This window comes from Anoplophora glabripennis, unplaced genomic scaffold (assembly GCF_000390285.2).
Source record: "Anoplophora glabripennis isolate ALB-LARVAE unplaced genomic scaffold, Agla_2.0 scaffold629, whole genome shotgun sequence".
Classification (NCBI taxonomy): Eukaryota; Metazoa; Arthropoda; class Insecta; order Coleoptera; family Cerambycidae; genus Anoplophora; species Anoplophora glabripennis.
Genome location: NW_019416741.1, coordinates 63,976 through 91,909, shown reverse-complemented (window position 1 = coordinate 91,909; position 27,934 = coordinate 63,976). Strand labels below are relative to the sequence as shown.

At 31.9% G+C, this 27,934-nt stretch overlaps 1 protein-coding gene and 2 non-coding genes across 3 annotated transcripts in view; 1 reads left to right on the top strand and 2 right to left on the bottom strand.

Moving 5' to 3' along the window:
• LOC108912663 (MICAL-like protein 1) overlaps positions 1-27,934 on the top strand; it is a 192,684-nt gene that overhangs the window by 110,417 nt on the left and 54,333 nt on the right. Inside the window, exons 3-4 of the mRNA XM_018717970.1 lie at positions 2,507-2,681; positions 17,719-17,906. Coding sequence (XP_018573486.1) covers positions 2,530-2,681; positions 17,719-17,906 — 340 coding nt within the window. The 5' untranslated portion in view covers positions 2,507-2,529. The remainder of the gene's footprint in view (positions 1-2,506; positions 2,682-17,718; positions 17,907-27,934) is intronic.
• Trnar-ccu lies at positions 12,075-12,147 on the bottom strand. The gene has a single exon. It is a non-coding gene; the product is annotated as a tRNA-Arg (tRNA).
• Positions 18,128-18,200, bottom strand: Trnar-ccu. The gene has a single exon. It is a non-coding gene; the product is annotated as a tRNA-Arg (tRNA).

The window sequence follows — 27,934 nt, the reverse complement described above, 5'->3', positions numbered from 1 at the left end:
ACCTGCGTATACCTTATAACATATCATTTGTAGAAATTTGAGCTAAATTATTTTAAAAATCTGTGTATATATATAACAATCTGATTGACTAATTTTAAAATCTATGTGAAAAGTAGTTTAAAATGGGCAACTTATATGACATATTACCAAATAAATTTGCAGTTGATGTGATAGCAATCGCAGATGGAAATCTTCGAATTGTATGCATATGCATGCCTTTTTTATCTTATTTATGACACGTCTATCTTTCTACTTGAAGCGAACAGGCAGGTACATGACTCGTAAACGAACATGTTTATTGAATTAATTCATGATACTCATTAACATGTGAGAAAGTTTTACATGTGCCATTAATTGCTGTATAGTTTCATTACTTTTCGCTGATAATTCAATTTCTCTTCAGTTTATACCGTTAATATATTACTGATTTTTATAAAAATGGATAGCAGTAAAAATGTTTAAAATTGCATTAATGTAAATTGGTTTCGTAGAAATCTATCTCTTATTATTATTAACGATTACGTTGTATTTAAAATTGATTTTGTCACAAAAAATCTTGTAAATGTTTCTTACGAATCGAACAGTTTTAGAGTTATTTTATTTATATTCAGTGTGTAATTTTGAAAAAATAACAACTCGAAAGTGATCTGTTTTGTTTTTCTTTGAAATACAATTGGAAATCAAATGAACTTATCGTGTTTACTAAATATTCAATAGCATCGAAATTTTTACGTTTTTAATGATGTTTTACTCAGTTATTCGCCACTGCTTGCGCAAAATTGTTAATATTACAGTATTTTATGGAAACTTGACTCAATATAACACACCAAATTTACTTCAAACACCTCTAGAAGATATTTGAAATATTGTATGTACCATTAACAGCCAGTACATATTTCAAAAACGATTGAGATTTCGAAATGAATATATGACAAAGTACCATTATTTTATGTTATTCTATCCACTCCCGAAGTCTGATAGATTAAAACTGGGACGCCCTGCATATAGACACCACACTTACGGCCGTTTGTACCGATGTTTAACTAAGATAACAGAGTCATTCATAAAGTTAAGTTATATTTTTTTGCATCAAACTTATCTATTGGCCAACTGTATTTATTGGCCAATCTACCATTTCAGGTGTCTATTATGTAAAACGAAATCGTTTATAAAAATTAAACTCGTCTATTGCGAGACAATGATCGAATGGATATAAGTCAATTTAAAAAACCCATTGTTAATAAATTCTAGTGTTTAGATCGTTTTCAAATTCAGATATCCATAAAAAATTTAATTTACGTATAAATACGTTACAACAGTCATACACTTTGTATTGCACCCCCAATTATTTGTACATTTTATTTCTAATAACTCAAATACTTATTTTAAGCAAACAGATACTCGTAGCTTGAATAACAAGTCAGTGTGGTAACCCCCTCCCCTTGTCAAATCTAATGAAATTTTATTGAAAATATAGTGAAATGTATGCTTTGTTGTACAAAAATACAGGAAGAATTTTGTTTCATCGTCGTAAGTTCTTCATACAGAGTAAAACATTTTTCCACAATTTTACTTTCTTTTTAAAAATCTTGTAAAACATTGACGCTGTGCCCTCTGTGCTGAAGTCTGATCGTCGATCAATCGTCCACGATCTGCCAATATTCTGATGGTTGATCGACGATCAAACTTCAGCGCGAGCGCACAGCTTCAATGTTTTCCATTCGGCTTGTGTAGGGACGACAGTGACGACACGCTATCACAAAATCTCCCGAACCACAGTCGGACGTAATACACACTCCTCACCATACGCCATTTGTAACAGTTGATACGTTTCCGTGGCTGTTTTAACAGCTTTAGAACAGAACTTGATTGTTAGACGCTGTTCAATTCCATGACGACTATCAAAAACTCGCCTCACGCAAAACGTTGTAACTTCGTGGTAGAAATTATTTGGTCACTCGAAAGGCTTCCAACTACTTCTGGTGACCGCACATAGCACCACGCACTTCGCCACAATAGTCAGTCTTAAAACTTAATAGCCAGACCCTGTACTCAAAATCAATAAATTTCACTTTTATGCCGTGGTTTTACTCTTGTATTTTAAGTAAGGCCCATGATATGAACTGAAAGAAAAACAAAAAGAACTGAAGGACCTAAGATAAAGTAACGAAAATTACTAGAAGTTACTAGATTTTTGCGATGTTGCTGCTATGAAGACGTACTTCACTAAGCACAGTGCAATACGTTAAAAAATAAAGTATAACTTACAACTTTAATAATTGCTTTATTGAGTTTACAATTTCGGTGCAAATGGGCTTCTAAAGATAACTCATTGTTAAGTAATAATGCGTATTAAATTCGGTACAATTGACCATTATTGTAGTAAATGTCTCCTAGCAACGGCAATGTTTTTAATAATTTATAATTCAAATTACTGGTCCTGACAGTATTAATGGAAATGTAGTAGTAATGTAGTGAGAGAAACTAATACTTAGTTTTATTTCAGGTACAAAAATAACATCATCCAAAATGGGTGAGCGAAGAGGAACAAAAGGGCTGGAACTGTGGTGTCGCAAAATGACAGAAGGTTATCCGGGTGTCAAAATCGACAATATGACTACTTCTTGGAGGGACGGCCTTGCTTTCTGCGCCATAATACATCATTTCAGACCTGATTTAATGTAAGTAGGACAATCGTCTTTCATTATATTTGTTCTCTTTTCTATTTTATTGTTAATTTTTTATGTTTTTAGTAATCCAAACTGCAAAAATTATTATACAAAATGAACAATTTATACTAGCGTAATGCTTTATAGATTTAGATAAAATATTTAAAACTTAAGATCGGTACAATATTTGTTAAGAGTATTAAAACAAAATAATATGTGAATTTGATTAGGGAAAAATTAGTGAGCTGTAAAATTTGTTATAGATTATTGTTTTAATTGTATATAAAAAATGAAATTTAGCATCAAGAAAAACAAACACACAGTTATATATACTCGTATACATATCCCAAATAGAATATTAATTTTAGAAACGTATCATATTAATAAAAAATAAAAACGTATTAATAATTTTAAATCAGATGTTGAGTAACATTTATTATATCTTAAATTTAATATAATTAATTTTTTTAGTATTTTAAGCTATCATTGTCTATTTCATTTGTAACATTACCTATATACATCCACAGACAAAATAGCTATCGCCACAGACCGCTACTGGAATAGGCCAGCAGTTTTAAATTTCCGAATTGCCGGTAGAGTACACCACTAGCAGAATTTTAGGAAGAATCAAATACAGCGGCCCGCATACCTACGGGTATCCTAGCAATATATAAACAAGACTTTGGTAATGTTGCCAGGCGTACTTTTTTTTGTACACTTTTTTATCAATATTTCTTTTTTGCGTTACTGTATTTACTTAAATGTATGATGTAGGTATTGATAAAAATGTTTTTAAAGAATCAAAAAAAATATCTATGTAGTTTCATATAATATTTTGCAGCGGTGTTACAATTAAGTTATTTAATCATAATTTCGTTAATTAGCTACCTACTATTTTCATTTTTTTGGTATTGAAATACTGCAGAAAATATATTTCCAAATAAACAAAATTCGTAATTATATTTTGAACAGCTTGCAATATATATTTTTTTAATATTTGATGATGATAAATTTATTTAATATACAAGGTGGGTTATTAGTATGTCGCGGAATGTAGGTACAGTTTTTTTTGTATTTTGACATCCACTTATAGGTTTAATAATTAAAGATAGAAAGAAACTTTAAATACAAATGTACGACTTTTCCTTTATTTCTTTTGACATCAAAATTTGTAGGCATAAAATATATGTTTAAAATAAAAAAAATCATTAAAAAAATTAAAATTCATCCTTATGAAAATAACAAACAACGATTTTTATAACTATCCTTTACAACAACGTAAGGGGAATACCTAAAAATGAAATAACATTAAAATACCTACAATTTTTACAAATCAACATGCAAGTAATTGTGATAATACAGTTGAAAATATGTTTTAATTTACTATTAATTGCTTCCAAAACAAATTCAAAATTATCAAACATTTCGTCCTGTATTTTTCTTTCAGTGCTTGTAAATTTTCAGGTCTTTAATAATATATTTTGTTGAAGTGTCCTCACAAAAATATGTCTAAAGGACTGAGATCGGGGCTGTTTTTTGGCCACCTAAGGTTTCTAATAATATTTTTTAGTGTTCATTGACGGGATTCTTCCTCCAAAATAAATTTGCCGATATTCCTGAAGAACTTTTGCACATTATTGTTATTTGAATAATACAGTTAATTATGTTTTATTTTTCGTCATCATAATAACCCATTGTAATTTTTTTAATTTTTAAAATTAAAATGGGTTATTCTAATAACGATAAATCCCATGTATTTTTAAAAGAAGGTTCGTTTCTGTCGTTTTTGTCTGATTGTGTGCGAGAAAGATTTAGTTATAGTGTGCCATAGAGATAGAGTGATTCTGTCCTCATAGAGGGCTTCTATTTATCTCTCCCTCTCTGCTGTCTTCAGGAGTCTTTGGGCCTTCCCCAGCAATTTCAAGACACCTAGAGAGGGAGCGTGGGGTAGAGCGCGTGGCCTTTTTAGCCTTCGTTATCGATATTCTTAAAGGGTAGACATTGTCATTAAATATATAAGAGGATATTGGACTGATGTCCTCCGCGACTCATTTGGCATACTCGACTTCTTTTAAGAAAATTCTGTATCACGCTTTCGTGTATCATCTGCTGAATTTTTTTGATAACTTCGAATTTCTGCCTTTAATTCAAGAATGGTATACATTTGAGCAGAATAAACTTTGTACTTTACAAATCCCCACAGGAAAAAGTCGCATGGCGTAAGATCATAATATGATGTTTTAATTCTAACTTGATTTATTTTATTTAACATTTAAGGCAAATGTGATTTCCAAACAGAAGATAAGTTCCATGTCTCTTTAATTACATAATTGAAAGCATTAAATTTATTTAGCAGTTATTATTTGGCAACAAAGCCACTGCTGGAACTGCCGCCTATTACCAAGTAGAAGAGTTATCACGCTAAATTTTATAACTGGAAGCCGGCTAAGGAGACCCTACATCTATTTCGGGTTGCCAATTTCCAGCATTTAAGTAGCAGTCTGTGGCGATAAGCTATATTGTCTGTGATACGTCTATGTGTTCATTACTCTCTATAATTGTATATGTTTTGTGCATTTGCAATTAAAACAGAAATAATTGCTAAAAAGTTTTTCAGGGCAATCTAATTTCACTAATCAAATTCACATATTATTTCTTTTAATATTGTTAACGAACATTGCACCGATGTTAACAAGTCTATAATTCTCAATATATTTGATCTAATTCTATAAGCACTAATAGTTTTTTTCTAACAGTTTTTGTAGTAAACTAATGATGAAGCTAATAAAAAGTTGCATAACCAATTCAAATTAAATTTAAACAACACCAATGCTATTGTTTCTCAAATAAACACTTTCAGCAAATGTAAATATTGCCAAGGTTTTTCAATCATTATTACTAATTCGTTCTCCTTTTCGGAGTGCTTCTGTTAAAACACAGAGTTAAGTACAATTGAAATGAATTAGTAACGTCATGGTTATTTTGTTGTCCTCATCTATTTCCTTTATCAATCGATAGAAAAAGATCGCACAGTTTTTTATTAATAGCAGTTACTAATTAGTAGATGCAAAAAACAAATTAGACCAGAGAAATAGGAAATCCTGCCCTCAATTAGTTTCTCATGTTGTATTAAAGTTGCAAAATACGTTTTGTTGAATTTTCTGACGCTTGATATAATTGTTATAGAGTTTCTTATTTCAGTGCATTTTTTATATTCATATTTAAGAATAAAAAATTGCTATATTCCACGTGCTGTAATTTTAGGGTATTAGATATTATTAGTAGAGTTCGAGAAACACGGCTCTTAACCAGAGTCGTACTCGGTTCATTTTTCCAGTTTTTAATTCAGTTGTTTACTAGCAATGTTCCAGTTGTTTCATGCTTTTATTTTATATATTTGCATAAACTATTGTAACTTGTAGTCGCTGTATTTATTTAACTGCCTCCATACATAATCTACATTAACTAAAGGGTGCCCCAAAAAAAACGCAGGATTTCGTATGAGAAAAAAAATATATTAAAAAGCTGGCAAAGGTTTTATATAGTGTAGGCAAGTACCGATGGTCTATCAGAAGTTACCTGAGAGCGATAAAGTAAGCCATAGAAATCCATGTGATAGACAAGGATGGTTATAATGAAGGCGTCTAGTAATCAACGCCCATTTCGCTCTTCCACAAATAAGATCCACTTCTTATTATTATATTAGACGCCTTCATTATAGCCATCTAGCCACATGAATTTCTATGGCTTACTTTATCGCTCTCACGTAACTTCTGATAGACCATCGGTACTTTCCTACACTGTATATTCTTAAAGGGTAGGGGTCATTAAATATAGAAGAGGATATTGGACAGATGTCCTCCGCGACTCATTTGTAATACTCGACTTCTTTTAAGAAAATTCTGTATCACGCTTTCGTATATCTGCGGCTGAATTTTTTTGATAACTCTTTGAATTTCTGCCTTTAATTCACGAATGGTATTCATTTGAGCAGAATAAACTTTGTACATTACAAATCCCCACAGGAAAAAGTCGCATGGCGTAAGATCATAATATGATGTTGGTGTCCAAGTCGCTTCACTGTTATGTGAGATGGGTCGTCCATTAAATTTCTGCCGTAACAAGTGGATGGTTTCACGTGCCGTATGGCAGGTGGCACCATCCTGTTGAACCACATGTCATGCAAATCCATGCCATCGAAATGAGGCCACAAAAAGTGCAATAGCATCTCTCAATATCGTTATCTGTTGATAGTCACTGCATTTTCAGTCTCGTTTTAAAAAAGGAACGGGCCAATCACCCCACCAGCATAAAATCTACACCACACTGATAGTCTTTGGCTATAACGTGATCGTTCTTGAACGACCCGAGGATTGTCTTCTGTACCAAATTCGACAGTTTTGCTTGTTCACATAACCATTAAACCATTGAAAATGCGCCTCGTGGCTAGAGATGATTTTCTTAGCAAAATCACCGACCACTTGTTGATTCTCCAACAGCCAATCAACTAATGTCCGGCGCATCAAATGGTCGTCTGGTTTCAATTCCTGGGTTAGCCGAATCTTGAATGGATGCAGATGCAGATTTTTATTAAAATCCGTTGCACTGTGCTCTTTGAAATGTTTAATTGCAGTGACCGACGGCGCACTGAGATTATGGGAATTTCCGTCACACTATCACTCAACATAGCAACATTTTCAGCTGAACGGCCAGTACGAGGCCTGTTTTTTATTGTCTGCAACCGAACCTGTTTGTTCAAATTAGGCAACTAATCTTTTGACAACTATTTCATTCGGTGCGTTCCTTCTACCGAAAATTCCACATAATTTGCGCACAGTCTCAGTTACACACTCTCTGTACTTGTAATGAATTTTCACAATTTCATTTCATTCGCTCGTCCATCGTATAGCGTCCATTTTGTCTGACCGCAACGCTTTTACTATAACGTGACCCTTTACAATGGTGCCAATTCTTCGGGACGAAAATGGCGCCCAATTAAAATCCTTCATTATTTTTGGGACACCCGTTATTAGTTGAGAAAATGTAACTAAAACGACAAAAGAGGAAAAAAAATAAACAAGAATTACTTCAAATGTGGGTTGATACTGATCCCGAAGAATGTTAAAATATGTAGCTGAATAAACGACCTGTTTTGTACTGTTTATGAAAAACATATGAACTCTTCTGAAAACTAAAGTAACAAGACATTCGAATTGTCATGCGTTGTTGAGCTCTGACTGGGACCAAGTTGCCATAATTTGAACGACCTTTTATAGCTTAAGGTAACCAAGACGCGACTTGTATTTGCCCCTATTTGACCGACCCAGCCTCTTAATATGCCAATCAATAGAGCGAAGAAAGAGGCTGTTTTACACTTAAATATTACAGCAAATTTCATGTATTGTATTTGAAAAATACTTAGTAAATGAAAACCCAAGTGATTTCCCCAGCAAAGTCATGAACAATTTTTTTTTAAACAATGAAAACTACAAATAATGACATTTTTTGTTTTTTTATAATATCTCGAAGAATAGTTATGGAATCGTCTTACTCTCAATAGGACTTTTGTAGAGAATAAAAAAACCTATACAATGTTTTTTTGTGCGACCCGATCGGTTCAGTTTTTACAGAAAAAATCCAGAAAAACCTCTAAAATAGACCTTTTTTCAAAAATTCATAACGCCGTCAAAGAAGCTGGAAAAACAATCTTGCGGAAAATGACAGATAATAATATGTAGTGTAATCGTGCGCAAGATGGATTCTGTCGGATGCATAGTTTTTTTGTCATTTGCCATTTTCCGCAAGATTGTTTTTCCAGCTTCAAATTTGACGGAATTATGAATTTTTGAAAAAAGATCTATTTTAGAGATTTTTCCGGATTTTCTCTGTAAAAAATGAACCGATCGAGTCGCACAAAAAAAACATTTTATAGGTTTTTTTATTCTCTACAAAAGTTCTATTGAGAGTAAGACGATTCCATCGTTATTTTTCGAGATATTATAAAAAAAAACAAAAAATGTCAATTTTTTTACAGTTTTTATTGTTAAAAAAAAATGGTCACGACTTTGCTGGGGTTTTCATTTACCAAGTATTTTTCAAAAGGTAATACCTACATGAAATTTGCTGTAATATTTAAGTGTACCAAATCATCTCTATTGGTTAACTTATAAGATAACCTCGAGATCCTCATAGTGCAGCTTGAAAAATGACCAAACGGTATATTAAGTACATAAGATACGTAAGAGATATAGTAATTTCTTACAAAACAGCTGAATTTAAGTGAATTTGAAGTAATCTTTTCTTATTCTAATAAAAGTTGAAAAATCACTTTTTAAGCGATTTTACTACTGGTTATACATATAGTATATTTCAATTTTAATTGATAACAGTAATAATTCCCAACTTCAAAACCTGCTTTTTAAAAAATTGAGAATATTTTTGGTTAATAAGTAGGATGAATTTAAATTAGGAGTATTTGCTCGATGATATTCATTATTTAGTCCTAAACAATTTAGAGGTTATAGTTACATGATTCTGCTTTTGCAATGTATCTTTACTGAAATTTATTCATGTCCTGTACTCTTTTCAGCTAAATGTTAGTAAAAGTAGGATTTCCAAGTTGTCGACTCTAGACCCAGTTTCCTTAAGTGGCAATATTAAAAATAAATCGGAGCTAATTTAATATTGCTGTTCTAATTATTAATACCCATAATAGTACTTATTAGAGATAATAACTAGTTGCAGTTAGCAGTCTAAATACGGCCGTTAGAGTAATTAATGGTGAAAATTATATTTAATTACTGTTGAGCAATCTTGATATCCCATACGAAACTAGGTGAAATAGTACCGTAGTGTTCGAGGAGATAACAGTTCATGTTACAAAATCTTACATAATAGGGAAATTAGACAGTTCATTTGGAAATGGAAGTAGGTAGGTGATTTAATATCAAATTGCAACATGAATGAATATTTCTTAACTGGATCTCCTACGAAAAAAATTATTTTCACATTTCATTTTCCCGCTTACAAATATTGGACAAGGTATACGAGATCTGTTCAGAAAATAACCAAATTTTTTTAATTACCCGCTAATGGAGATATTTTGTGATATGTGATTGGCAGCATTGCGTCGCGCATAACCTCCTCTGTAACTATACGTTCTTGGATTGTTGATATCTCATTTAATTTTCGTGATATTGTTATTTGAGTGCAACGTGATTAAATGTTAGTGACGATTTTTGAAGATAAAAAATTGGTGGTACTACTTCATGAAGATGCTGGCTGAACTTGCAGAATTATTTGGAGTTGATCACATAACAGTTTCGAAACGTTTGAAAACATTAAGAAGGATTCAAAAGCAAGAACATTGAGTGTCATACGAGTTGAAGGCCGGACACGTCGAACGGCGGCGCGGCGGCGTCTTTGCACATGTGAACAGCTGCTTTAACCGCAGAAAAGGAAAGGTTCTTTGTATCGTATCGTAACTAGTGATATAAAATGGATACACTACAATAAGTGTAGAAAATAGCGAGGCAAGCCCAGTCATGTGTCAACATCTGAATTAAACATTTATAAACTGCGTTATTATTACCAGAACGTTTTGGCATCGCATCCTCTCATTCCTTATCACTGTCTAATAACTCGCACGAAATCTGGAATCGGTAAGTTGAATAGTTATGGCCTTATAAACAAATTAACTAATTATTACATAGTCTGGACGATCCCGAGGATCTTCCACAATCGCATTGATTTTTTTCAAGGTAGATTTCATATTAGTACGTGGAAATCTATATTTTTTTTTAATTTCAAATTTGCAACTTTGCAATTTTTTCTATTTTTTAGCCTTAGTTTCAAAATGAAATATACGACGCACGAGCGTGATATAGTTATATATTATTACATATTCGGAAAGCCTATGAAAAGAGCTTTAAGTTAAAAAAAAATCGTCAAGATTCGTTGAAAAACAACGGAGTTTTAAAAAATTTAAAAATAAAAATAAATTTCCAGGTTGCAAATTTGAAATTAAAAAAAATGATAGATTTCAATGTATTATTATGAAATCTACCATGAAAAAAATCAGTGCGATTGTGGAAGATCTTCGGGATCGTCCAGACAAATAATAATTAGTTAATTTGTTTATAAGGCCATAACTTGTAAACTATTCAACTTACCGATTCCAGATTTCGTGTGAGTTATTGGACAGTGTTAAGGAATGAGAGGATGCGAGGCCAAAACGTTCTGATAATAATAACGCAGTTTATAAATGTTTAATTCAAAAGTCATAAAAAAATTCTTCTGTTTATAACTTTTGATCCAATCAATATTTTTTGACGCTAGGGGCCTAGTTTTGTAGATATTTTGAAGACGAAAAAAAAGTACTTTACTGTTTTCTCGTAGAAATGAACGGAAAAAAGTTATAAGCGAAAAACGTGAATTTACGTAAAAATTATACAATTAACCACCCTGTAAACAATCTTCCCCCCATTTTTATGACTGTAGTAACTAATATGTTATTGTACATAATATTTAGCATCTATAGTGATAAATTCAGCTTGCCGTAACAAAAAGTCGCCTCCAACTCTATATTTCCTGGACTACATCAACAAAGCCAAATATGCATGGTTCCAAGGTTTGCTCTGCATTTGGTGGGATATCAGCTGGGTGTAGTTTATTATGAGCTGCTCAAACCGAATGAAACCATTACGGGAGATCTCCATTGAATACTATTGATGCGTTTGAGCTGCGCATTGAAGGAAAAACTGCCGCTATACGAGAAGAAACACGAAAGTCATTTGCAGCGCGCTCGGCCACATGTTACAATACCGGTGAAAACCTACTTTTAAACGCTTAAGTCCCTTGTTCCGATCGATGACACATCGTCTGGCAGAGCAACACTTCCATTCTTATGAAGACCAAAAAATGGATAGACTCTTGGATAGCTGAAAAGACGTGTCGGTTTTTCGACATGGAATTAAAATGCTCTCAGAAAGATGGGAGAAAGTAGTGGATAGCAATGGGCAATGCTTTCAGTGACATGTTTTAAATAAAGCATTAATTTTCACGAACAGACAGGCAGAACTTTTTCAACATCCCTTTAATTTGTATGGTGTAATTTTACATTACCTCCGGTGGCGTCAAAATAACAAATGATCTAGTGTATAAAAGGGAACTGATAATCAGCCTATACGATCTCAAATATGGCGGAGATGCTGCTGAAAATGGAACACACTGTATATGTATACAATAATTTCGACCTCCTACTCAAAATTTGACAAATAAAAAAATATTAGAACGTAGCCTTCAATTTTTCACTCAAGATGAAATACTTTTTTCGTTCATTAACTTGCGCCTTACTCGCCGTCATTTTCATCGCGTGTTGCAAAGTATATCATTTTTAAAAAGATGTACCCCTAGTGGGACTCGAACCCACAGTCCCCGGCTTAGGAGGCCGATGCCTTATCCATTAGGCCACAGGGGCGGTTGTAGCATAATTATGAGTTGGATATAACTAAATGTAGAAAGTTATTGATTGATATTGACAATGATAAGGAAAAAATATATGACTATTATTAAATACCAGATACAGGTAGTAAACCAGTAAATCCATGAATTAATTAAAATATTCCTGGCTGTGTTATAGCAGCGTTTAAATACATAAAATAAAGTCAGGATGTGATTATTAGATGTTGAATATTGAATAATATAGCAACATTTTTTTTAACTATAGTTCACTAGTCATGGCAATTCTAGATAACTATTTATTTAATTGAAGATTTGATTAAAATAATTATGAATCTTCATGTTTCTAAATATATTTTTTTTATATATTATAAACAATTAAACCTATTTCAAAAATAGTTTTTGTATCCAAGTATATACACAGATGCTAAAATTATTTAATTTGGTTTGCCAGAATTTTTTCTTTTGCAAATACAAATGCTATTTTAATGGAAATTTTCCATGACAGTTTTGCTGCTGAATTTCTTCAGAAGACACCCAAAGTCCAACGGCGTTAAATCGTATCATCTGGGCGGCCAATTCTGATTACCAAAACGAGAAATTACACGTGCAGGACGTAAATCATGCTGTAATTAAATTGTTTCCCATGCCGTCTACAATCATATCATGCAATTTAGGCACATAAAACTTGAATATCATGTCGCGATAGCAAGCTCCACCAACTGTTATTGCTGGACCAAACGCATTTTCGAAGACTCTAGCTAGACCAAAATCAACACCAAACAGTGACACATTGTGGATGCATTTGTTTCTCAACAATCACTCGTGGATTTTCTGAACCCCAAATGCGACAATTTTATCGATTAATGAAGCCATCAAGATCAAAATGAGCCTCTTGGCTGAAGATTTTATTTCGTTGGCAATACTTTATCGCACAAATTTCGCAAAATTCAAATGTTGCGTGAATTTTGCGACACCCGGTATATAGAAAGAAATGTTAATTCTACTATTTATTACTCCTTAATAAGGTTATTTGATATTATTTGGCGTTTGTGAAACAAGTATTGCCTATTTCAATTTGGCATATCTACGATACCCTGTATAAATGTGTGAACATACAATCCCTTTCTGTTTTTAAAAATGCGATACATTTCAGCTTATTCGGGAAGTCTTAAAAATTCTTAATCATTATCAGCATACTGTAACTACAGGTACGTATATCTAACAATTCATTTAATTGTTGGTAACACAATTTCTCAAGCAGTGAAATTTTACGTAACATTAAACGAGCACCATTAAACTTTCTAAACCCGTAAGAAAATATTAATCAATTTAGTGTCCAGTATTGCATATGCTATTTGCATGCATTTAATAAATCAACTTCATTTAGTATGTATTTTTAAGCACTTTGTTAAGAAATACAGGGAAATGTATGGAATAAAAATTTTAAATTATGTTCCTTGTATACTTCTACGAGTAATATACCGGAAGCTTAACACCAAGTTAGTTATTTTAAACAGTAATAATTTTGTACTGTACTCCGTAGTCTAGATTGATGATCGTCCAACATGCATTAGATGAAGGACATAAAATAAATTTTTAAGATATTGAGGTACTTCTGAGAATGGCAGAATTTCACAACCTGATGATATGTACACAGAGACACATTGCACCCTTACTATTATCAGTGTGTACGTCACTTAGAACCAGCAGATGAAATGCGAAGATTAGCATTTTCACGAGCTTCTCAAGCAATACGAACGGAATCCCAATTTTCTTAGTCCTATTTTGTGGACCAACAAAGCTACTTTTACCAAAAATGGAATTAAAATAGTAATTTTCACAATGAGCATGTATGGTCAACATAAAATCCTAAAACATAGGAGACACAATTGTCAACATAGATTTTTTATCAACACATAGTGTGACATTTTCGATAACATTGACTACCAATACAAATTCTCTCACATCGTTTAAATGTCCTTTAGATGTTCCTCTTGTGCTGCACAGCATAATGGGGTATCAACGCGATGGGACTCCGGCACATGCTGCAAGAAATGTTAACCACCATTTTAATGGAGGGTGGATAAGAGTGACCTGTTAGAGCACCAGTTGTTATCCTCTAGAATATTAACAGCTGAAAAATAACAAAACAGAATTAGGAATGTTGCACATCAAATTCAGACTAATCAGGATCTTGCTGCAGTTACTAATTCATTGATTTGATGGTGCCAGGTTCTCGTCGCGGTTAGCGGTGGACTTTTACCTTTAACGTAAAATAACGTATTTTATTTTTGTATTCTTTATTATTGAACATAATTTCTACCAAACCGTATATCATTGTAATCTTAAAAAAGTATTCTATCGAAATATACAGATTGTTTTATTTTCTAAAAACAGTTCTGAAATCACAAGAAAATTTCTTACAGGTTGAACCTAATACATTTTTTTTCTAAGTAACGAAATGAATAAAGGTAAGAGGGAATGTTATGTGAATAATCTTGTACAAAACATGTACCGTTGAAATTATGTTAATTGTTAACAAGGATCATACAAAAGTCAGTTCAATGTTTTAATTAAGGATTTATCTACTTTTGGATCAAGACAGATCCCGAAGGAACGGCCTCTATCATGTACAACAACAAAATTGTACTACTTATTGTTAAACATTTCACCAAAATATGCTTTCAGGAGTTTTTTGTTGTTACGCAAACCTTTCTTTATAGCTCAAAGAAAATAGTTTGTACATATAAAGCATTAAGGCCATCACTCCTTATAAGAATATCTTGCCTAAAAAGACTACCGGAACTTGATACATCAAGCAAACGTCATTATAACGAAAGGCAAACAGGAAACTAACACAAAAATATTCTTTATTGTGGAATCTCCATTAGTATACTTTTTAAGTTAGCTGTATTTAGAGTTTTTAACTTACAATTTTATTATTGCCCAAGGTTTACTTAATTTCATGATGTACGAGGATATTTATATTTAAAAATTGTAACGATTGCATTTATATACTAATAATAAGATATTTGATAAATTTGTATATACAGGGTGCATCTAAATAACATCGAAAAAATGTTCTCTGATGAAAATTAATAGGGGTCTTTGGTATACAATTTTTTGAAAAGTTACGCTCCTCCAAAAATTAAAAAAGAATACTTTTTATTAAGCTAAAGAAACCAAACGTGGTGAACATTATCTGTCAAAAAACTACACTTTTTGAATTTTTTTCAACCCTGAAGTATTTTTGTAAAGGGTTGAACTAATCAACCCCCATGACATTTTCGGCAAAATACACTCGCGTTAAATAGCTCATCTTTTTAAAATTGCATTGCAGTACATTAATTTTTTTCTCATAAATTCTTAACTTTTCAAAAAAACTGGGCCTTTTTAGACATTTTTTAAAAGGAAAAAAAATATCGAAAAAAATTATAAGAAAAAATGCGCATCATTATGTCACATCACTTAACATTTCAAAAATTTTATCAAAGTTTGTTTCTAAAACTACAGCCGAGACTACAACTGATTTCTTTTTAAACAAACTGTAAAAGAAAGTCAGTGAAGTGGCATAGTTTCTTAACAACAAACTTTAACTGATCATTTTATGTAGGTATCGGGTAAGATAGCGTGACAGGGTTATTAAAAATGAAGCGCTACATGAAAGAACTCGTTTTAAATGTTGAACAATATGTTTAAAATAATGAAGATTTGGCAGCCACAGTTCGCAATTTTCCTACAAAATACGGTCTGAATAGTAATTTAACTTCATCAACTGCAAAGAGATTAATTGAAAAATTCAGACAGACTGGATCCATTAGTGATCTTAAACAATCTGAACGTCCTTCAGCGAGTCGTCAACACAAAACATCGAAGCAGTTCGTGAGAGTGATATTAAGAGTCAGGAACATCTAATCAATCAGCATCTTTGTCAAGAATTGGACGTCTCTCTACAGCGTATTCTCACGAAAGATTGGCATCTTTGGCATCTTCAGGCTTACAAAGTTCAACTGACGTAAGAACTAAATCCTACTGACCACTCAGACTGGAGAGTTCGTTGAATAGATTATGGCACAATAACAAGTGGATACTGATTTTTCGAACAAAATTATCTTCAACGATGAGCTTCATTTACATCTTGATGGCTTCGTTAATCGACAAAATTGTCGCCTTTGGGGTTCAGAAAAAATCCACTAGTGATTGTTGAAAAATAAATGCTTCCACAACGTGCCACTGTTTAGTGCGAATTTTGAGCTGGGGGCATCATCGGAACATTCTTCTTGGAAAATGCGATTGGTCAGGCATAACAGTCAATAGTGCTCGCTATCGCGACATCATAATCCAGTTTTTTGTGTCTAAATTGCAAGATATTGATGTAGACGATACGTGGTTTCACCAAGATGCTGCAACGTGCCACACAGGCCGAGAAACAATTCAATTACTGCATGAGTCATTTTCCGGTCGTGCAATTTCCCGATTTGTTGATCAGAATTGGCCACCCAGATCATGCGATTTAACGCCATTGGACTTTTTTCTTTGGGGATTCTGAGTATTCACATAACATTCTATATTTTTATCTCTCTGACTCACACTTAGAAGAAATGAAATAATCAAAAGTATTAAGAGATCATCTTGTGATTACAAAACTGTATAGAAAAACAATCTTTGAGTGCTGCGTTTGGAAGATATAAATCAAACTTTTATTTATACTCTATATTTTTATATATGTATTTGGATGTTTATTTTCTTAACGTTACAATAGTTTAAGGTTTGATAGCCCTAACTCTAATAATAAGTGAGAGAGGACAACTCTCAACTTCATCATTTTGGACTATGAACCTATCATTTCACGAAATCACACTTAACTGTTAAGTACGTATTTTTTCCGCCAGGGAGGGACTAATTCCCCTGAATTTTCTTAGTCGATATATCAGCCGAGATATCAAAAGAAAGGTTTGACCTTTAGATGACCTTCAAATGACCAGAGGTCGGTTCGACCTGTTGGTCGTAGCGTGTTCGGACGTAAAACTTTCCGCTCTTTCAGAATCCAGGGTAAAAAAAAATTGTATCATTCAAGTTAATGTGTTTGACCTTCATTTTACCTTGCTCATATGGACACCGGGATCGTGATCAGCGAGCTCAAAAACATGAACGTCACCTAGTCTGGGAAAAAGGACTTTTCGATTTCTGTTTGTGGGCCTGTGTTATTCGCTGTACGAACAATCCTTCAGGTCTCTCCGGTCTCGTTGTATATTCCATTGATGTTATTTACATGGCTACATACATGGGCGTAGCTAGGGGGGCAGGGGCCACGACCCCTCTAATTGTTAGTACATGCTAAAAATTTCAAAAAGTGTTTTGGAAATTTTATATTGGTAGGTCGCTGACTGCGCGATATTTTTTTAGAATAAAACGAAAAAGTGTTTAGGTTTTGAAGTGCGTGCTTTCTATTATTTTTTTGAGGCCTCTATAGAGCGTGCAATCCTGGGCTCACCCCTAGCAATAATCCTAGCTACGCCCATGGCTACATATTTTCTTAAAAGTTTTCTTCAGGCCTGATTTTTATTTTCCGTTTCCATCTTTTCAGAGATTTTACAAAATTGAACAAAGATGACGTATACCACAACAACGAATTAGCGTTCAGGGTGGCAGAGCAGTACTTGGGCATTCCAGCATTACTCGAACCAGAAGACATGGTAGAGTACTCCGTTCCAGATCGTTTATCTATCCTCACATATTTGTCACAGTTTTATCAAGCTTTTGCAGTGCCACATGGTGAGTAAATAATTATAATTAATTTTTTACTGACAAGTTACATATTTTATTATGTTTATTTAATATATGCAAAAAATAATTTAAACGCAAAATAGATGCTAATACTTTAAAATTAAACGAGGATTAGAAATAAACAACGCAAGCAGTATACCGGTTTTTAATTTTTTAGTTTAATGTTTCAAATGAATAACTATTTTGTTAAAAAATAAAGTAAAAAATTGTACCCCTGGTGGGACTCGAACCCACAGTCCCCGGCTTAGGAGGCCGATGCCTTATCCATTAGGCCACAGGGGCTGCTGTACGGAGTTTCAAGTAATGTAGTGAATAACTGAATCAAGTAGTGCTTGATGCATTAAATAATGTATGTATAATATTTTAGATAATTAAACACTTGAAAAATATTTTAACATTAGACTCACTGATAACATTGCATTATTGTAAAAATAAGTTACACCTCGTATTAATTAGTTCATCATTAACAATGTCGATACTTAAAAAATCAAAATAGAAAACTTCTCTTGAAGTAAGAAATTATGCTTTAATATAATGTTACATTAAAAAATTATATAATTTTTATGTTTAGCAGAACTAGTCTTTGGAGTAGTGTCTAGAGACAGCCAATTCACTTTGTTTTATAATAATAAACTGATAAGTTAGATTAGATCAGGTTATGTTTTTCTTTATGTAAAACATACGAAACAAACCTAAATCCTTATAATTATTTCAATTAAAGTATTTGTATGTATTTTCTTGATCACAGCGAACTTAAAAGTAAACTAGTCAAAACCGGAAATAATTTTTTTTTACAATTTATTTACCAAATCTTAATCGTGACGTCACAAATTTGCAATAGAATATTGGTAGATTTATATTGGTTAGCCTTGATGCCAATGAGTACTACATAAAAGTCTTTAAAACCCCTAGAATCGTGACGCCACTGGGTGTATATTGTTTTATTTAAAATACGCTTATTACACAATCGAATCAATTAGGGTGTATACCAATCTGCAAAACCTGAGAAACTTTAAACTATCAGGGACATATCTGGGAATTCCTCTAATTTTCAAAAATTCTAGTTGTTATCGATCTCTATTTACAAAGTGCTACCACTGAATGTCAAGTCGTTGAAATATTCTAATACTAATGTTGTGGCGTCTTAATATACAGGGTGTTTTTAAGAACTGACACAGAGCAGGGGCATGTAAGAGACCCCAAAATATGGGGATTTAGCGCAACTTACCATTATACTAAATTGCACCCCTGAGAAGTTACAGACCTTGAAACTGGGGTTTCAATTTTCGAAAATCAATATCCCAGTTATACTTGAACTTAGAAAAATCAAATTTGGTACACGATGTCAGTGTTAAAAAATTGTTACTTTATTTTATGAGGAATTTAATTCTAAAACGTTTCTTACTCTTATTAGTTTTCAAAAAATCTTGTCGTTTTCATCAAAAACAAGAATAACTATAATAATACGCATTGTAACTGTGTTATTTAAAATCATCGAAAACTCAAAAGTTGGCTATGAATTTAAACGTCAAACTTGATGATTAGGAAAAAAATCATTTAATTTTAGTAATTGTTTGCTGACCGTTTTGAAAATGGCCGGGAAGTTTTCATTTAGCAAGCAAGTTGATATGCTATATATATATAACTTATCAGTGCAAATTGTATGTTATTTCTGTTGTTTAAGTTGTTTGCTTTTCTATTAAATTATTCTTATTGCAACTTTTTTCCTGATCTCGTCAAGATTGATTTCTAAATTCACAGCCAACTTTTGAATTTTCGATGATAGTTCAGCTACAATATGTATTATTAGTTATTCGTGTTTTTGTTGAAAGCGACAAAGTTTTTTAAAAACTAACAAGAGCATGAAAAAAAATCTGTCCCATTTTAATGGTGCATCATTCTTTATCAACCCTTTAAAATGTTTCAGTTGAACTCTACTCACTGTCGTTTAATGGTTTTTCTAATTTGATGTCTATAACTGATATTTATTATTTTCGAAAGAAACCCCACTTTCAAGACCTATAAATTCGCAGGAGGTAAGTTACGTTAAATCATCATATTTTAGGTTCCTCTACATGGCCCTGATCTGTGTCGGTTTTTATGCGAAACACCCTGTACGTCCACACTAAACCCTATGCGATGCGATGTTGTACTATATAAAGCGATGCCATGAATTCTTATAATTTCTTAAAAATTATTAGAAGCGAAAATTTTTATAAAATCATAAATAAAGCTGCACAAAAAATGAGGAAATGGCGATGACTGAAAAAGGAAAACATATCATGCCTACGCTTCCTTGGACGGCCAAATTCACGATATCCTGGAGTTAGGACTCCTGGTTCCATAGTTCTTGCATGAATTTTTCCAAACAATTTTGCAGAAGGTTTTCTTCTATCAGGAAAACGTTGCCGATACTCTTTTTGAGCTGCCATACTATTTCCATTACAGAAACCATAAATAAAATGCATATCGGCATATTCACGATTAGTAAAAGCATGATGGTTCATTGTTGTAAAAAAATCGAATGAAGTGCGAAGTCAAGCATAAAGATCACAACTAAGAAACGAATTACAACTAAGAATTTACACGATAGCACGCGAAAGTGACAATCATTAGCATTATTACAACGAAGGGTCACCATGAAAGGTGCCTATTATGTGAAAATGTTAAAAAAAGTTAAAGTTATTTCTGACTAAACTACGCAGAATTCGAATTCTTCAAAAAAGTCGAAATCCTTATCCATATTTATAACCAATTTTGATTAAACTTATGACAAGTAAAGACCCTTATGGTATAATTATCATCTACAATTTTCATTTCATTATCTTAATCAGAAAGAAAGTTATTTTTAAAAATATCCAAATGATAAGACTCCTTTGGAGGGCCATATCTCAGTAACGGTGCTTCGGAGGACCAATGTTTATAGGAACTTTTGTTACTATTTTTGGCTGTATTTTCATCTCCTTCAATTTTGTACCAACTTTTCCAAACACCCTGTATATCTTCCCAAACTGGAAATATTGACATCGGGAAACATCAGTATTTGGTATGTGTGTATGTAGTAGTTTTTAGATAAATGTCAAATAACTTGAATGCTATTCTTTTCACCCAAAAAAGTATAAAAGTATTAATGAAAATATAATTTTCAATGCAGTGTTAATAAAATCATTGACGTATAAACTTTTAAATTAACAAAGGAATATAATGTTTTTGTTAAAAATTCCATTTCAAAATTAAAATTATTTAAAATATAATCATAAATTCAAAAAAATATTGACATACATTTTTAATTATATTACCTATTTTAATTATTAATGGGCTTGAAGGATAGTAAGGAAGAATATACCATCTAAAAAATTTCAATGCTAACGATTTGTTTGGGCTTCTAATAATTACGTTATATTTATAATTTCAAACAAAATATACCTATAACTTTTTGAGAAAGGATAGTATGAATTTATTTAACTGCCAAAGACTCATTTTAAATAAGAAAAATCTCCAAATAGGCTAGTTTTTCTCGAGTAAAAAAGAATATCAATATAAGTTGGAATTAAACGCATTTATTCAATTATCTAAACACTCAGTCGTGATATAATTATGGAGTAATATTTTTTAATCTTTAACGCTCTATATCCAGGCGCGTAGCTAGGGAGCGTGGTGCCCTCCCCAGAAAAAAAACTATCCAATAATAGCATACTTTTGTCGGACTAGCCGGCTGACCAGCTGGATCTTCAAGGCTCACCCCAAGGAAAAATCCTACCTACGCCCATGTTTATATCTAAAAATCGGGTAACTTTAGATGCTTAATATTGCTTTTTAGCTTAAAACGAATCAAGAAACAAACCCCTGAAGTCATGACATGGACGAAGAAAACAGTCTGTATATCTACAGACAGAATAATGTAGTAGAAATAATGCAAGTAGGTATATGGATAATTTATTAACCACAAACCCATGAAAATTATTAGAAATTACTTAATGTAGATGTGCATACCTGCGTATTACGAAATTTTGCGTATTACAACACTATGTGGCTAATTAAGTGAATTTCTGCTCAATATTACAATCTTGACAAACTTATATGCAAGATGCAAGATGCAATTCCGATCCTGGCTCGTCCCAGCTATGTAATTCTCCGGTACGCAGTGGTATTTTTTAAGATTTGTTCAGTACGTGACCACCTCCGAAAGTGTGTCAGTTGCATATACAATCATGCTGTTCGGCTCGACATCTAATTTTTACCATAAAGCCGATTGCACAAAGGTGCCGCTTTGGTTGTAGCGGGAGACAATGACAATTCGTATATATTTTATGTTCTACTGAACTTAACTATTTGAATAATGAACCATTAATATTTATGATAAATGCTAATACCTAGGCTTATATACGGGGTGTTCCAAAACAACACGTTGATATTGCAAGAAGAAGCTGCTAAGCGACCTTATGAAGAAAATTTCATACAAATATGTGACTCAAAGTGCTTAGTTTTCAGTGTACAGGGTATTCAAAGTTGAACTCTGAAGATAATCTTTTAATATTTTCGAAATGTCTAAAGATACGTAAATTAATTTTAAATTAGAGTTAATAACCAAAAATCAGCACAGGGTTAAAACAGAGACAAATATGATAAATACTGTTACAATTTTTGCAAGGTAATTTCAGAATTTGATAACATATTTTTTTACCCAAAAATTAATTTTAGTGTCATAGCACTGAGATGCACAATTTTTAAGTAAAGTAATTTTTAAGCATGCATTGCATTTTCTATTTTTATCCCGGCCGTGATAATTTTTGTCGGTAACTTTAATGTAAAGCATAGAAAGTTTAGTATATGTACAAAATTTCAGTTACGCATCTGTAAATGTCTCAACAATTTTAAAATAAAACCATCTTTAGAGTTCAACTTTGAACACCCTGCTGTCTGTACAACGAAAGTAATGAAGAATAAAATTGCCTTAGCAATTAGCTAAGGCAATAGCCTTAGTCTCTTAAAATATTTATATTTATAGGATTACGGTGAGAAATATGGAAGCAAGTGAAGATTATAAATATTTAAACGCATATCTTTACAATTTTTTGTATTTATCTAGAAAGGAAAGAGCAAAATTCCAAACATAATTTTGTAACCATGACAATCAATAAATCTAATCAATTCATACAAATAAATTGTATAATATTTAATGTATCATATTCTCCAAATTATATTAAACTTATTTCATTGCCAACTTTTTTTAGAGGTTGTTTACTCCAGCGATTTACAATCTGTAGGCGCGCCCCCTTGAATGGCCGTGGTAAACAAATCAATTTAGGAAATGAGAACATTTAATTTTCTCACGAGAATCTCATGAACAGACATTAGAAATTATTATTTATTAAAACTTCTATATACCAACAATTTTAACATATACCTTCTGGTATATAGTACATTTGTAATAAAATAGTCCCTATTAAAATGTTTTATTTGGTTTACTTGAAAATCGTATTTTTGTAATCTAAATATGAACGTCTTTTTAGAATTAGATATGCTTGCAAAATGTGACACTTTATGTATCTTTTATTTCTGAGTTTCTATAGATATGTGACATGCGAAATGTATCTTATTATCTCTTAGCTCGTTTTTTGAGGCATGATAAAGATATAAAATCTGAAAAGTAAGATAAGTATTTTAGCTGATAGGAAGAAAATAAAGAAACTTTTTCGTGTATTTATTTTTTAGAAACAATATCCTTTACATATTTTGAAAATATGAGTGTTTTTCTTCGTATCTCTTAATAAGGATGATTTTGCTGTTTTTAAACACATTGTATACGATATTAGAATCAGGAAAGAATTCAACAAATTTTTGGAGAATTTGCAAAGGGTAAGACCAACTTCGATCTGCGTTTCGTGTACCTCTGTGAAAATGTACCTACCATCAAAATAAATGCGTCTTATACCAGTGTAACGGCATGTTTACTAAAATCTAAAAAATAAGAATATAACAAATGACATAACTTTCAAATATTCATTTTAACTTACGGAAAAAGCGTCACGAAGTTTCGGAGTTCCGAAAAGGACAATTTTTTTTTCAAATCAACAGACAAAGATTAATTTGTAGAAAAGCACAGAAATACTGGTAAACACTGCTATTGTATAAACAATAGGCATAAAAACACGAAAAATTACAAACGTCTCTGGATTGACATTTAATCTGGGGTGCTAGTTGGTGATTTCGGAAACACCAAGCTAAGAAAATCAAATTTACTGAGCGACAAAACAAATCTGGTCACGTGGGACTCAGGCGTTTATGAAGGCACCGTACATACTAAATGGCGTTAAGTTTCTACCCTAATTTAATCAAACATATTGGGAATAATTGCATAAATAATAAATATGACGTTTTTTTCTAAAACTTTGACACCTTTTCTCGAAAACTAAGACATTTAGGACATAAGTTCATACAAACTTTAAATTGATCAAAGGAACTGAATCTTGGAATATTTTTATAACTCATTGTAAAACTTATTGTACAATTGAATCAATGAAATCTAGTAGAACGGATCTGAATATACATACCATTCAACTAGATCATGTCATTGTCTTCGATTATGTATTGGGACTATTAAGTTTGTATAAGCACAAAATTTATTACTTAAAAAGTAGCCACAACTGAACCATAAACTATGTTGTTATAAGTTAATAATAGGTCCAATTTTACTATTTGACCCTGAAATTATCGAAATAAAGTACACATACTAAGTCTTTTATAGGCATAATACATTTAACGATTAATATTTGCGTCATTCGCTCAAACATCCATTTTAAATTTAATATTTTAATGCAGTACATGCCACTGAACCAAGCATGATTGATATAACCTACATTTTTATTTTTTTATTGATATATGGTCTAGCTTGGATGAAGCAGATGTAATGTTAAGAATTAGTAAAATATCTTTATTCTTTACACATGCGCTCTCAAAAACTCGTTTTATTTCATTCTTGACCACTGGGTGGAAGGTTAATTTAAATTACTTTTATGTGACCGCGCAATTTTAAGATGCTACGAGTATTGTCTTGATATACATATATTAATTACACATTTATTTTAAATCATGTTAACGTGATATTTTTCTTTTCTTATAAATGTCAGGGTTGATTTTTTTCTCTTCGTAAAAATATACAGTGTGCCCGTAAATTGACGCTTAGTAGATCAAGTGCGTTATTCGTTGGATAAATTCGACACTTTTTGGAGATATCTCCTATTTTTCGAAAAGATAGGGAAAAGGTAGTTAAAATGTCACAGGCTCGATTTTCCAGAAAGGATGTACCATATACATACAGGGTCGGAAAGTCCCCATGGTTCATCGGCCGTTACCTGAGAGCGATAAAGTCATAGAAATCCGTGCGATAGAGAAAGATGGCTATAATGAAGGCGTCTAATAGTCACCGCCCATTTCGCCCTTCCATAAATAAGATCCACTTCTTATTTGCATTTCTTATTTACAGTATCAGTTCGATTCAATGTGTTTAACAAATTTCTAATAGACCGATGTTAATTTATTATTTCCTCCTCCATTACTTGTTGCTTCAGTAAGAAGTATCATTTACTGAAAATTAGGATACCTTTTGAGCCAAAATATATCAAACAAATGTGTTTTTAATTGTAAAATATAGAGTACTTTTTTACAGTGTCTTCCAAAAATTTTTATTATTTTTAAAATATTACCCTCTCCATGTTTATTGTCTCATAATTAAGTCATATAATAATATATCAAATTATAACAGTACATTCGAAATTAATATTTTCAAGAGAGAAGTTATACCGATTAGTTGTATTATAGAAACTAACCAACCATTAATATTAGTGACGCTAAGATTTAGGAAATTTTCGTTACGAATACCAATTGTGTGTATTGTGTTGGGTTGCCTAAATTCGGCTGTCACGTAGCTTGTAAACATTTATGAAAGCTCTCTATTAATGATTCTTATAAATATATTATACATTTTGTTTTTAGGCTGTTTATGTACGAAAAATATTACTTAAATGGTGATCATTTTAGTAAATGCAAATTTATTTAATGCTTGTGAGCAATTACATTGCATTCATTAAAATGACCATCATTTAAATAACCTAATTTTTCATTCAGAAACAGTTTGAAATGTACCGCAATAACTGTCTATCTATGGCAATAACGGATTATGATAATAAAACGTAGAAGATTTTTTTTAAATGTTTGTTTCCTATGCTGCGTTCTAAATTTTATTTGCATTTATTCCATTTTTGAAAAAAAAAAACAAATGAAATATAAAAAAAATAATAATTTGCCAGTGTTTGGTTAGTAATGGCTGAATATTTGATCATTTTAGTAAATGCAAATTTATTGCCCTTTTAATGCTTGTGAGCAATTACATTGCATTCATTAAAATGACCATCATTTAAATAACCTAATTTTTCATTCATAAACAGTTTGAAATGTAACGCAATAACTGTCTATCTATGGCAATATCGGATTATTTCATGATAATAAAACGTAGAAGATTTTTTTTAAATGTTTGTTTCCTGTGCTGCGTTCTAAATTTTATTTGCATTTATTCCATTTTTGAAAAAAAAAACAAATGAAATATAAAAAAATAATAATTTGCCAGTGTTTGGTTAGTAAATTGCAATGATTTCTTACCTGATAGATACAGGGTCGAGAATAAAAATACACTTGAGTCAGGTGTATTTGAAAGATATTAATATACTTAAATATAGGTTAGATTTTTTCCGCGTAGGTATGTGGAAATGTACTACTGTAGTAGGTTTCTTAAGAAATAAAATTACTGTATTGTGCAACGTGGAAGACTTGCACGTCTTAGCAATAAATAATTTGCACTTCTGATTGCTATGACGCATGTATTAATTTCTCGCCCATACATACCATTGGCTGCCGATTTAAATGCATGATGATTATAGTACTATCATGTGAATTTTAGCAGTCAATTAGAGGAATATCTGACCTCGAGGAATTGTATAATAAATAGGTAAAATACACTTTGTGACATGAATTGAATAACGATAATATTTTATAGCATAATATGAGGAAACATTTCTCTTTAGCGAGACTTCCTGCATTTCTTCGATCTTGGAGCGACGCAACACTTGCAAATTTGTGAAATGTGATGGGCTGTATGAGAAAAATTTGCATTGAGTAAAAGATTTTATGTACTTTCTCCACAACAATCGGAATGTCGTAGGTACATCAATTAATACGTTACGGAACTACCTAACGTTACTTATATAATATTTACTGCAACGTTTTTGTATAAGAAACTCAGATACAGTATAGTATACTATTCACAGACTTCTAAATATACAGGGTGATTCACAAATGGTGACCAAAAATGAAACCTCGTATTCTTTGGTAAATTTTAAGGGGAGTCTTTCGAATAAAGTTTTTATCTAGGACACTTCGTTAAAAAGACGGGGTGTTAAACTTCAAAAATATTTTTAATTTTTTTAAATAATTTAAAACCTAGTAAGTGAAATAATTTGAAATTGGGCACATGTATTTATGTAAACATTCTCCAAAAGCTGTGGGCTTCTCCTATAATTTACATGCTCCAGTGGCGGAGATACAAGGTATCGGTGGCATATTTTTCTAAATAAAATAGTACGCCACTGATTTACAGTAACAACCATGATATTTTCGGATTCGTCTTTCAATTTTATTGCTAGTTGCTACATAAATTATATAATGCGATATGATGATCTGATGATATGGTTAATTTAAAATATGTGGAGCATTCTTCGATATTATTATCCCCTCCCTTGATTGCCTTTCCCTTCAAGTAATGTTGTCAAGTAAACAAAAGCTATTTATGAATGACTTACGTAGTCTATTTTATATTAGAAGTCTGTGATACTACTAGAATGTGTTTTATTCAATTTAAACTAGTAAACAAAGCCCATTAAGGCGAGGGTAGATAAAGAATTTTATTTTTTATGTAAACTATTGATTTTGACAGTCTGTAAAATGTTTAAGTTTGTCCTCAG